At 51.2% G+C, this 13059-nt stretch overlaps 1 protein-coding gene across 1 annotated transcript; it reads left to right on the top strand.

Moving 5' to 3' along the window:
• Nucleotides 1–976: 976 nt before the first annotated feature.
• Nucleotides 977–12491, top strand: LOC113490442 (electroneutral sodium bicarbonate exchanger 1-like). The gene is made up of 23 exons (XM_026866919.1): nt 977–1148; nt 1490–1624; nt 2061–2196; nt 2410–2570; nt 2944–3129; nt 3235–3323; nt 3444–3598; nt 4023–4110; nt 4585–4731; nt 4911–5002; nt 5468–5642; nt 5776–5909; nt 6603–6845; nt 6947–7052; nt 7459–7617; nt 8243–8356; nt 8715–8876; nt 9434–9685; nt 10435–10503; nt 11003–11176; nt 11276–11407; nt 11827–11924; nt 12437–12491. The coding sequence occupies exons 1-23, from the start codon at nt 977–979 to the stop codon at nt 12489–12491; spliced, it is 3234 nt and encodes a 1077-aa protein (XP_026722720.1).
• Nucleotides 12492–13059: the final 568 nt, after the last annotated feature.

Genomic DNA, 13059 nt, shown 5'->3' with positions numbered 1-13059 from the left:
TCCTGACAAATTCAGAGGGGAGCAGGACGCATTGCTCGGAAAGGATGGAGAGTGGTGGAGGCTGTCACTGGAGAGAGGCCAGGAAAGCCACAGGCGCACCATAATCCGGGTGCTGGGTAACATGGGCAAGTCCTGGGAGCTGTCAGGGAGGTAGCAACAAGTTGGCTCTGAAATTAGTACTTGGGGACCAGCAAACTCATGTCCAGACAGGGGCGTTTGTTCCTGTTGCCCATCAGGTTAACCGGTACCACCAAGTGTTTTCAGGAGGCCATTTCAAAGTCGCAGTTGTGACCTGAGCGTGAGACCCAGTGGCTGGGATTTTCTTGCTTTGAACACAATAATCCTGGCAATGCCCTTCCCCAGCCCTGGTGGCAAGGGGAAAAGAGAAGCCAAGGGACTTATTTCTGTTTGCCCCTGTAATTCGCCTTTGGCTTTAAGGCACAACTGCTCTTCATGCAGCACCAGCAGTGGTACTTCAGGCGAGGAACATGTCAGCTCTCAGCCCTTGGCTTTTGCAAGGAGAAAAATGGTGTGTTTGGTGGGAAGCTGGAGCCTCGTAGGGCTGAAGATGAAGCTTTGCCCTTGCAGGCTCTTGTGGGCCTTTGGAGGTTGTTGGTGGCCGTGTCCGTTGGCCAAGGGCCAGCTAGTGAGTCCTGCAGGTATAGTGTTTGGAGACTTAAACTTGCTGTGATAAAAAGTGTAGGTTTTTTTTTTTTTTTTTTTTTTTTTTTCCCCAGTTTGAAATCCCTCTTTGTTTTTAGAAAGGAATGACAAGAAGGAAGCAGGAGATTTGTTTTTCTGGTATGAAACCCTCAGCTCTCTCCCCTGTAGTAAATACTTTCTGACTCACATTGTGTACAATGTAGGTGATGTTATGAGCTCTTTTGTTTGGGTATGGGAAGAAAAAGCTCCTACAAGTCCATGTTTTTAGGGCCGTGTCTAGAGGAGGAGGCATGCAGAGGCCTCGTGGATTCACATGGAGGCAGGGGTGGATGATGGGTGGGAAGATGTAAGGGAGCTCTACACACCCAGCCCCAACTTATACCTTCTTCTCATTGCTGTCCAGAGACATGATGAGCAGGCATTGATTGACCAGGGAAGAGTGAGCAACATTGTCAGTATTCACTATGAGAGGGAGGATTTGGAAGGTGAGTCTCTGCAAGTGCCGTGCTTCTGAATAAGGCAGCACAGTTCTTTTCATAGAGTTTACTATTATGGCTTTTTTAACAAAGGGAAAAAAGCCCCCTTGGAGGCCATGGTGTGAGTTTTAAATGACCCAGAGCCATTGCTTGTTGCTCAGTTCTTGCAAAGCTCAGGTAAAATAAACCTCTATAAAAGAGCAGGTCTGTGACGTTCAGGGATCCAATGAAAATCACAAAATTAATAGAAGTTGGTGTTTCCTCCAGGGATAGCTGCACTGACTTAACCATGGTGTCTGTGTCAACCATCCCACAATAATGAGAGCTCTGCAAATGCTGCTTTTTCTCAGGCTACCAGACCCTGCCTGTAGGCATGTGGATGCCGCTGGTGAGGCAGAGCCACCGGCATCACCCACCCCACAGCCAGAAGCATCGGGAATGGGAGCAGGAGAAGGACTCTGCCCCCACAGAGCTGGGCTACCACTGTAAATCCCGCCATGGCCTTCACTAAACTCTTCAGGGCTACATGGTCACTGGGGTCCATGTGGCTAGCTGGAGTGACTTGCTCTTCTTCTAAGGGAAAGGAGCATTATTTAGCAAGACCCCCTTTTTCCCAAACTTTTCTCAGATTTTGTTCTCTTTATGGCAGTTAAATGCATAATGGAATTAGGCTCACCTTTCTTAGAGGGATCCTGGCTTTAAGAATGGAAATGTGGGGAAGAAAAGCTGCCCATCCCTATGCAGAGGTGGAATGAGAGATGCTTCTCCTTTTCTGAGGCTCTGTGCAAGCCTGGCCAGAGCTAGGGGAGAGGGCTCATTTGTGGCTGAGCTGGTGCTGATCCAATGCCCACTTTGCATGTGAGCATGACATGCCATATTCCAGCGCGGTAACAGGATGGGGCTTTGTCTTCTTGTCCCCAGACACCCCATCCCAGCAGGTGCAGTTCATCCTGGGGACCAAGGAGGACGAGCAGCATGTCCCCCATGACTTGTTCACTGAGCTGGATGAGACTTGCGTGGAAGAGGGTGAAGGTGCTGAGTGGAAGGAAACAGCAAGGTAAGTCTTTGCTGCCGGCTGTGGTAGGAGAGGAGTCCCCGTGCTGACAGCGCCCACGGGCTCTGCTTTCTGCTCTGTGGGAGGCAAGGCTTTGCAGCTGCAGGTGCTGCTGTGAGGAGCCCTCTGCTCTCGGCACCCCACAGCTCGATCCCGGGGGCTGCAGGGCTGGGGCTCTTTTCTTGCAATGGGGCTGACGGTCCCCAATGTCCACAGGTGGATGAAGTTTGAGGAGGATGTGGATGATGGCGGCAAGCGCTGGAGCAAGCCCTGCGTGGGCACGGTGTCCTTGCAGAGCCTCTTTGACCTGAGGAGCTGCATCCTCAATGGAACAGTGCTGCTGGACATTTGTGCCAAAAACATCAAAGAGATCGCAGGTACTGTGGGCTCGCTGAGTTGCAGTTGACCAGCCAAGGAAACTCTGGCAAAGTCTGTGCTATAGATTGCTTATAAGTTGGTTAACTGTGTAGAGTCAAACAGAACGGCCAGACGGGGCAAAAGAATTGCATTATTTAGAATGGGAAATAATTACCTTAGCGGAGTGATGAATAAGCACTTTGATGACGTTTTTTAGCAAAAGAAAATTCTTGCTGTGGCTACAAAGGCTGAACTGTGTTAAAATGCCTTGCTAAGCAAGGCTGAGCCCATGTTAGGGTATCCTGTGTGGCACAGCCCTCCCCAGGGGCTTCAGGGGTCAGGACTTTAGGGGGTTTCTGCTCTGATGGCCTCATTTCCCTTTGCCATCCCCAGACATGATCTTGTGCCAGCAAGAACAGTCCACGGAGTTTGACGAACACATGTGGGTTAAGGTTCGAGTTCTTGTCGAGAAGCATCACCATCAGGACAAGAACAAAGGAAACAAGCTTTTTGACATTGTCCACTTCTTTGCTGATGAGAGCAAGAAGCTGCCAGACCTGCATGTCTTCGACAAGCCAGGTGAGGGTTCGCAGGGCTTCGGCCCTATTAGACTGTTCTTGGCAAAGGGAAAGCATCACAGTTGGCTGTGTCTGTCTTTCTGACTGTTTTTCTTTTCCCTACCAGCCCAAACACTCATCCCTCTTCCTTCTGCCACAGCGTCAGAAGCTAAAAATGGGGTGAACCAAGAGACTGGCACAATGGGTTTAAGCAAGGTGAGACACTTGTAGCTTTCTTATGCTTTTAGGGCCAGATTTGCTCTTGCAAACTTGGCTGCAGAGTTATGTGGGCTTTTTTTGGGGGGTAATTGCTTGAAAATTGCTTGTTGTGTCCAGGTGGAGCTGCACTTCCTGAAGAAAATTCCCGCTGGCACTGAAGTGTCCAACATGCTCATAGGAGAGCTGAATTTCCTTCAGCAGCCCATCATGGCATTTGTCCACCTGACCCCAGCTGTCCTCTCCAGCATGATGGAAGTTCCCATCCCAACAAGGTCTGAATGAGAAGCACAGAATTTTAATTTAAAAAACACCAGCAAAACAACATCAGATTGCATGCATCAGTTTGGTGTCCCAAGGGAACAAGGCCATTGTTTCTCCCTTCCCTGCACAGAATTTTTATTTAAAAAACACCAGCAAAACAACATCAGATTGAATGCATCAGTTTGGTGTCCCGAGGGAACATCTCACCATTGTTTCTCCCTTCCCTGCTGTATCTTTTAAATCCACTGGCCAACTTTAATGAAAGTTGGCCCAAAAGTTACATTTGGGAGTGATTTTGGTGAATTTCAAATTCACCACAGAGTGGGTGAGCCTGAGTCCCCTCTCAAACTGTGCTCTGGACTGAGAACTCCTGGGGATTTTCTTGAGTGCCCTTTGAACAAGGGCACATTTGTCTCATGTTGGTTTTCTTGCCAGGTTCCTGTTTGGTTTGCTCGGACCAGAAGGAAAAGGCCATCAGTACCATGAGAACGACAGGTCCATGGCTGCTATCATGACAGATGAGGTGCGGTGAGATAAGAGAGATCTCTGGGTCACTTTTGGCTTTCTTCCCCTCTCTGTGTCTCTGTAGTAGTGAGGAAGAGGATTTGCTGTCCCAGCTGCCTGCAGCTCTCCAAATAGCCCACCCCTCATTCTCAGCCCAAAGCAAACACACACATTTGCTGGAGGCTGAAATCCCACCTGGGGTGCATCCTGCAACTCGTCCTCCCTGGGGTCCCCAGCATGCTGTCCCCAGTGCTGGCATCGCAAAGGCCAGGAAAACTTGCCTTGCTCTTGAAGGAAAAGGCTGTGGTGTGCCATGGGGGATGGGGCCTCATGCAGATGAGTGCAGATACCTGAATGCAGAGATTTTTCCTTTTGGGGGAATTTTTCTTGCCATTTGCAGGGGAAAATGATCTAGTGTTTAGCCAAGAGCTTATTGCACTGCTCAGGCTGTCCGAGATGGCTGTCCTCTCACTAGGTTGTCTCCTGTTGGCAGGTTTTCCACGACGTGGCCTATAAAGCCCAGAACCGGGATGACCTTGTGGCCGACATCAATGAGTTCCTGGATCAGGTCACGGTCTTGCTGCCAGGAGAGTGGGATCCATCTATCCAAATTGAGCCCCCGAAAAATGTCCCTTTGCAGGTGGGTGCTGTGGTGCAGGGAGGCACAAGGGGGCTGGGCAGGACAGCAGCCCAGCTGGGGATGCTGCTCAGGGGCCTGAATTCCCAGGGTCCAGTTTAACACAGTCACATTCCCAGAGGAGAAGCAAGGCAAGCCAGGGCTTGCAAATCCATCACTTTATTCTACTTCCATTTCAACAGCAAAAAACGATGTTGCCAGGAGCTCCCAATGACAGTGCTTCTCACAGCGAGATGGAGAAACCCAACGGTCCTGAGCTGGAGCGAACAGGAAGGTGTGAGCTTTAACAGTTTTGTTTGGTTTTTTTCTGTTTGACTCTTAAATCTGATCAGGTACCTTCCCTTCTAGCAGGTTCCTGGGGTTAGTTGGCGTAACGAAGGGGCTCCACATTAACAGCTTGGTCCCCTGGGCTGGGTAGGTGGATCTGGGCAGCTGGGCTCAGCCACAGCATCACTACACACAGGTTTTCCTGATTTGGGGTAGAAGCAGCTGTGTAAGTGCCTCCAGGTAGAGCTCTGCTGCTTCCCAAAGCACGGGGCTGTTGCAGTGAGAGGCTCTCAGGTTGGGTCCTTTTTTTTCTGGTTGGAGGGGTGTGTTTGTGGGCCTGTTTCTACTGGGTATGAAATGGGAGGAGAAAAGTGCTTCTGTGGAGCAGCGCTTGTGAGGGCCTTTCTGCAGCAGAGCAAACTCTGTGTGTTCTTCCATGAGAACAGTCTGGTTTTATTGTCTTTTCCTCCAGGCTCTTTGGAGGTTTGATCCGGGATGTGAAGCGGAAAGCCCCGTGGTTCTGGAGCGACTTTTGGGATGGGCTGAGGCTGCAGTGTCTGGCGTCCTTCCTCTTCCTCTACTGTACCTGCATGTTCCACATCATCACCTTTGGGGGGCTGCTGGGGGAAGTGACCGACAGCCACATTGTGAGCACCTCTCTCTGTTGGGTGGCAGGGGGAGGGTAACACTCATGCACAATCCTTGCTGCAGTGAATTTGCTCAGGTTTTGTTTTTTTCCCTCATGATTTATTCCCTGACCTGCCTCTCTTCCCCGTACAGAGTGCCATGGAGTCGCTGCTGGGCGCATCCGTGACCGGCATGGTGTATTCCCTCTTTGCCGGCCAACCTCTCATCATCCTCGGCAGCACTGGACCCATCCTTGTCTTTGAGAAGATCCTCTACAAATTCTGCAGGTAAGGCTGCTTGCCTCGGCTAGGTGCTGCCAGAGCCTTCAGAAGGCAGCAGTGATGGAGAAAAGATGTTTTTCTTCTATTTTTTTGGTGGTAGTTGTTAGATTTGTCTTCTGTGTCCAAGACATTGCCCGCTGCTGCTGCTTTAGCATGTGATGGCGCAAGAGTCCTCAGCCTCTGAAGGATGGATGGGGGGCTTGAGGTTTCTAGGGTTGAAGTGCAGCAATGGCAGGAGGAGAAGCCACAAGGATGTGGATGCCGAAGATGGGCTGCACAGGGAAGATAAGAAGATCAGTCTGGTTTGGGAAGGAGGGAAGGGTTGCTTTTCTCTGAGTACAAAAGCAGGCACTTTTTAGCCTGCATTTTGCTGGGAGAAAAATGACATTTTCCCCGAGTATCCAAATAGTTTTTCTGTGTTTGGCCATCAGGGTGATGGGGGAGAACACCACCTTGCACACCAGCTGCAATTAGCCTCAATTAGATAATTGCTAAATGATGATAATGAAATACCTGGCCTCTCCTCCTGCAGCCCCCCACCCTGCACCGCAGCCCCGAGGCTGTCTGTGGTAGTACATGGAAACTGCATTTACCCTCTGCAACATTGACGGGCTCCTAAATTGCTTTCCCCTCCATGGGAAGGCCTGGCTCGGAGCCTCATGGTGCCCTTCCCACCCTTGTGTCATTTTGGTTTCCCAGGGAACATGCGCTCTCCTATCTCTCTCTGCGGGCATGCATCGGGCTGTGGACTGCCTTCTTCTGCATAGTGCTGGTGGCCACTGACGCCAGCTCTCTGGTGTGCTACATCACCCGCTTCACCAAAGAAGCCTTTGCATCTGTCATCTGCCTCATCTTCATCTACGAGGCTCTGGAGAAGCTGAGTCACCTGTGGAATATCTACCCTGTGCACATGCACAGCAAGCTCGACTTGCTCACCACCAAGTGGGTTTTTCCTCCTAAAACACGGCTGCCCCTTGGCAGGAGCTCATGGCTGCACATTCAACACCTTCCCCTGACTCCTCTCTTGGCCTGTCTCCTCCCAGCTGTAAGTGTGAGGCACCGACCCATCCCAGCAACGAAACCCTGCGCTTCTGGGAGAGCAACAACATCACTGTGTCTAGCATCGCCTGGGAAAACCTCACGGTGACTGTAAGTGCCCTGAGCCACTGCTGGTGGAAGGGATGATTTGTCTCTTATCCTTTCCTGCCATGGTTGTCTTCGACCTCCTTCCCCGTTCCCTCTTTCTCTATCCCCAAAAGTTTCCAGCCTTTCCTTCCCCTCTGATGTCTTCTTCAGCCAGGGCTACCTGTCATTCTGGGGGAGGATGTGCCATGGTTCTGTGTTATGGTGGCCCATCACATCCCATCTCTCCGCTCTCCTCTCTTCAATTCCATGTGTCACTCGTTCAGCTGCTGTAGCTCATTAACTATAAATCTTCATTAATAGCTGCAGCAGTCATAGGACCTTGGACCATGATCCTCAAATCCTGCTTGTTATCCCAGGTTTCTTTGCTGCACGTGCACTGCCTTTGTGTCCTGATGCTCTGTTTCTCCAGGAATGTCGGTATTTGCATGGAGAGTTTCAAGGACCTGCCTGTGGACACAACAGCCCCTACGCGCCCAAAGTCCTCTTCTGGTGCTGCATCGTCTTCTTCACCACCTTTGTGCTGTCGAGCTTATTGAAGTTTAAAACCAGCTATTACGTCCCAGCCAGAGTAAGCAGAAGATGGTGGCCCGCAGCAGTCTCCACGCTCATTTCCCAAAATGGCTTTCCTGGAGCACTGAGGAGTGTTTGCCACCACTTGGTCAAGTTGGGAAACACTGACCTTGGAGATCGAGCTCTCCATCAGCTGCCATGTCCCTCACTCAATTCCATGAGTTCAAAGCCATCGTAGAATTTCCCACCTGTCTCACGACCTGCCCCAGAGCGATTTTTTGCTCAGGCAGTGGGAAATCAGGTCTTTCAAAGTCTAGGTTTCTTTCCCACCTTCTGCGCATCATGTGCTCAAGGGGAAAATTGGTTCAAATTAGGAACAAATGGTGCCTCGGTGCCTTATTCCCATTTTAGCGGTGAGTGTGGCTGTAGTGGCAGACATCTATTTCCTTATTTCGTAATTTATTTTTTTAAAGGTCTGAATTCAAACAACCCTTTTCCGCCCAATTAAGCACCAGATCTCCCAGGGAAAAACACAACAGCAGCACCTAACCAAGGGATTTGGCTGCACATCTGCAGAGGGGGGGATTTTGTTAACCAGCCCTCACATTGTTGATGTCCCCTACTCTTCCACCTTGCATTAAGGCCCCATTTGTGATGCTCTCACCTCTGGTTTCTTGCCCCAGGTACGGTCCACAGTAAGTGACTTTGCTGTTTTCCTCACCATCGTCATCATGGTGCTCATGGACTTCATGGTTGGGATCCCATCCCCAAAGCTCCACGTCCCACATATGTTCAAGGTAACGGGGGCAGGGGGGTTGGCATGGAGCTGGTTTCAGCTCTTGGGGATGCCCCAAGGGGATGTCAGGGCAGGACAGGGCTGAGCCTGGAGGAGGTGCTGGTGGTGTGACCATCTCTTCTTCCGCCTCCAAACGCATCATTTCCTTCTGGAAATGAGAAGGCAGCCCCAAACTAGATACCTACAGGAGAAGTATCTGTAGGTGCTTGCACAGAGGACACTGGTGCTGCTGAACCCCACGGGAGAGGGTGCCATGAAGCCAGGGCCGGGAGATGCTCTGACACAGACAGGGAGGGAAAATCAAAGCCAGTGAAGGAGCTGGGGTGGGAGATAATGCTGAGATATGATCTTTGTTGCAGCCTACCAGAGATGACCGTGGGTGGTTCATCAACCCCATAGGATCCAACCCTTGGTGGACGGTGTTGGCTGCACTCATCCCAGCTCTGCTCTGCACCATCTTGATCTTCATGGACCAGCAGATCACTGCTGTTATTGTGAACAGGAAGGAGCACAGGCTGAAGGTAAAGGGCTGCAAGCAATGATGCCACCCCCAGCCCACTCCGGGTTGCAGGGATGGGGAGAAGTTCCTATTCCAAATGCTTTGTGAAGGCCCTGCTTTGGGACAACATCAGGCTGCAGGGCAGGATGCTCTCCTGAATTCATGATGACATAGGAAGCAAATGACAAGGGAGTTCAGATGAGCAATCTTTTGGAGCCTCAAAGTAATCTTAGAGCAGTATATAAGCATGTTTTTGTTTTAAAATGTCGGCAGCGGCTGGTGGAATGAATTGTTTTGATGTGCTGCCAAGGATAACTGAGTCACATCTTACTTGCAGGTGGTGGAAATGTCTTTATGAATGTAAAAACCAGTCTCTCCAAATCCATTTTGTCTGAACTCCTGCCAGATTTTGCTGCAAGGTGCTTGCACAGAGGCTTGCTACATCCTTAGTCATTTCCAATTCTTGTTTTAAATTTTCAAGGAGTTGGCTTGTGTTCAAGTAGGGTTTGAGCCTGACTTGTGACATTGTCCTTACTCTTGTGCCACGGGATGCTGGATCTCTTGTTTTGCTCTCTGCAGAAAGGATGTGGGTACCACTTGGACCTTTTCATCGTGGCTGTGATGCTCGGGGTCTGCTCCGTGATGGGGCTGCCCTGGTTTGTGGCTGTGACCATCCTGTCCATCACCCACGTGAACAGCCTCAAAGTAGAGTCCAAGTGCTCAGCTCCAGGAGAACAACCCAAGTTTCTGGGGATACGAGAGCAGAGGGTCACTGGCTTGATGATCTTTGTGCTCATGGGCTGCTCCATCTTCTTCAGTTCTCTGTTAAAGGTGAGAGGAAAATGCGAAACACCCAACCACTGTGAACTTTTTGGGGGTTATGCACCTGTCTGCAGGGCTGAGTGGTTGTGGAGCGGAGGAGGAGGTGATCCCAGACCTTGGGGCATGACCTGCGGTGGGAATCAGCCTCGGTCGCTTTCCAGCCCTTCAGAGTCCCATTTGCTGTGCTCAAGGCAAGCAAGCAATGCAGTGGCTTTAAATTTCAGGCATCTTTCAGGCCCACCCGTGTTTAAGGGTTGCAACTGAGGGTATTCAGAGCAGGATATCTGCTCTCTCTCAAACAGGCAGCACTTCACTGGTTGCAGTTTGCTGCTCCCAATGCCCCAGAACTGCTGTTCCCAGTAGCTGAACACACTGACATTGTCCCCATGGGCTTCCTCACACAAAGTGATCTTATCTCTAGGCTGAAAGCAGGCACGTTGCTTTTGCATGTTGCCACAAGAATATGTAGTAACAGAACATGGCATATGGTGCATATGGTAGCATGGGTGAAGTCACCTCTTTTCCTCCAACCTTTCTGTAAAAGAGGATTATTCTCATGACAGAACTCCAAGGTTCAGCCTAAAGCAGAGCATTAGCTCACTTGCATGCACAGGATCTCTGATGGGGAGAATCCAACACACCTCTAAGTCTGTGGGAAGTGGAAAGCTTTAGGCAATTTTAGGCAGTGCATGTAGAAGAGAGGGGTAATACTGAAAATGCAATTTAACCCCCCAAATGACTGCATTCTCTGTTTTCAGTTTATACCAATGCCGGTGCTTTATGGTGTCTTTCTCTACATGGGCGTGTCATCACTCAGAGGCATTCAGGTACAGACTCTTGTGAAGCGTGTTGGCTCTCTGGTATTTCACCTCCATAGAGATAGGAAAAGCAGCTGTGTGGGAAAAAACCTCTCCGAAAGAGAGCAATGACAATGTTTTGTGTAAGGGGAAGATTGGTGGTGGCACAGCAGGTATAGAGGGCTGGGAGGAGCAGGTGGGTTCAGCGCTCTCTGTTATACAGTTTAGAGCAGGTTGGTGTTTGGTTCTGTGAAAATGGGGGAATTCAGTGCAAAGGGAAGGTCTCCCACTGGTGGAAATCCTTGCTGGGGGATTCAGCATGGAATAACGGCAATTTGGTGGGCAGCCTTCATGGGCGAGCTGGTTTATGGATGGAGTGAAGGGAAAGTGGGGGCTGGTCCCAGGAGGAACACAGTGGGATCCAGGATTTCTCATTGCATGTGAGGTCCTGAAAACTCCCCCCACATCTCAACAGGGCCAGAAACTTCTCACAGTCCCAAGGTGGCCACTTCTCACTTTTATTTTGCAGTTCTTTGACCGCCTGAAGCTGTTTTGGAGACCAGCAAAACACCAGCTGGATTTCCTTGACCTGTGGCACATCCCCTTGCGAAAGGTGCATCTCTTCACTGTGATCCAGCTGATCTGCCTTGTCCTGCTCTGGGCCATCCAGGTGTCCCGTGCTGCTGTCATCTTCCCCATGATAGTAAGAGCTGGTGCCGCTGGGCAGTGGGATGTTTGCAGCACAGGAGGGAGATGTAGCCTCATCTCTGGCCTCACCACATCTTCCCTCTGACTTGTGAAGGTTTTTGCTCTCATTTTTGTCCGGAAGATGATGGATTTCTGCTTCTCAAAGCAAGAGCTCAGCTTTCTGGATGACCTTACACTGGAAAGCAAGTTGTTGGATGGTGCCAAGAATGAAGCCGAAGGAGAAGAGGTAACGCTTGCTGGGTGCTGGGGCTGGACATCACCCTTGGGTTGTGTGATCTCCTGTTTCTATCACAGCTTGTCTTGAAATGTGGGGGAAGGTCAGGACTCAGCAGAAATAGATCCTAATAGCCCGGATCCCCCATTGTAATCTTTCTTCCTAAATTAGGAGGGAGCTTAACACTTGAATGGAGGTATAATCTTTAAGATGAATTATTTATAACAAAGATGATTATTATGGAAAGCTTTGCCCATAACAGTGTTTTTAACCTCCAGTGTTTGGAGTGAAAGGACTTTACCCTGCTGAACTCACAGCTAAAGCTGCCAAGGGTCAGAAGGAGAGGTCAGCAGGCACTGTTTTTGCTGAGTGTTTAGTTTACCTTCACTTGGATCAAAAATGGAGAACTTGATTTGCCCCTCTTACACCAGGAGCCCCAGAAGATGATGGAAGCTGCTGCTAGAAAGTCAGTTCAGCTGAAACCAGGGAAGACCAGCGACTCAGCTACTCCAGAGCAGAGCAGTGACAGGTAAAGCCTCACCTGGCACCAGGACCCGCAGCAAGATCAGTTGTAGGGGGTTTGGCAGAGATTTCTCCCCTTGCATCTTTATGGAGCATCCCATAGAAAGCAGCAGTCAGCCTGGTGGGAAATGCCAGTTTAGGGGCAGGGCTGCAGGAGATGATTGCAGGGCTCTGACCCCAAGCAGAATGGCTGCTCAAGTCAGGTTTGACCCCAAAACTGGCCTCATCAGTGACTTGATGGTGGCTGGAGATACTCATGCTTAACAGTGAGGAGTTGCAGGCATGATTGGTACCAGTGGTGGCTTAGAAGCCCACTGCAGGGCCAAACACCAGCAAGAGCCTCTGCTTGGAGCTGTTGCTCTGCAGCTCTACGGTTTGCCTCCCCAAACTCCTCAGCCAGAACAACCTCCCGTGCTTGCGCTGAGCTTTGGTTCTCTGGCCTCCCTGTGCCTTGTGCTGCTGCACTTGGTGGCATCAATTCCTGTCCTCACAGGTTGCTGTGTGAAATATTTCTTGCAGGGCAGCTCCCTGGACATTTGATATCTGGAATGACACGTACAAACCCACCGTGTAATGCCCCCAGGGGCAGGCGGGATGCACCCATGGACATGGTACCGATAATAAAACAGTTGATGCTGCACCTTGCTGTAGGATCTCTGGAGTGCTGCGGGCACTGGGGGGCTGAGCCCCCCCTCCTCCCTTCCGGGGGTCCCCAGGCTGGCAGGCCCCCCCTGGCCCCACTGGTGGGAGCTGTGGCCTCCCAGCCCCTGGCCAGGCGCTGGCAGCAGTGACCCATGGCCATGGGGGACAGGGCCAAGGGCTGCATGTGCCCCACTTGGGCAGAGGGGACCCCAAACAGCCCCAGAGCAGGTCATATCCCCAGCATGTCCCGTGAGGGGGGTGGCCTGTGCCCCTGCACACCCGTGTGCGTGGGGGGGCTGTCCCCGTCCCTCTGGGGGCAGCCCGCACAGGGGGAGGGTGACCAGGAGGGTCCCTGCCAGTGGCCTGGAGCTCTTCGCAGGGCCAGGGACCAGGCGGGGCCAGCACCCAGGAGCGATGACAGCACGGGGACGCACCGGGACAGGGACCAGGGGACATGCTGGGGTGCGCTGGGGAGGAAGCGCCCAGCCCCTCCTAGTGCC

This window comes from Athene cunicularia, unplaced genomic scaffold (assembly GCF_003259725.1).
Source record: "Athene cunicularia isolate RWA unplaced genomic scaffold, athCun1 BOjh375695_part1, whole genome shotgun sequence".
NCBI lineage: Eukaryota > Metazoa > Chordata > Aves > Strigiformes > Strigidae > Athene > Athene cunicularia.
The sequence above is the reverse complement of the archived record's forward strand: the minus strand, read 5'-3'. Positions and strand labels throughout refer to the sequence as shown.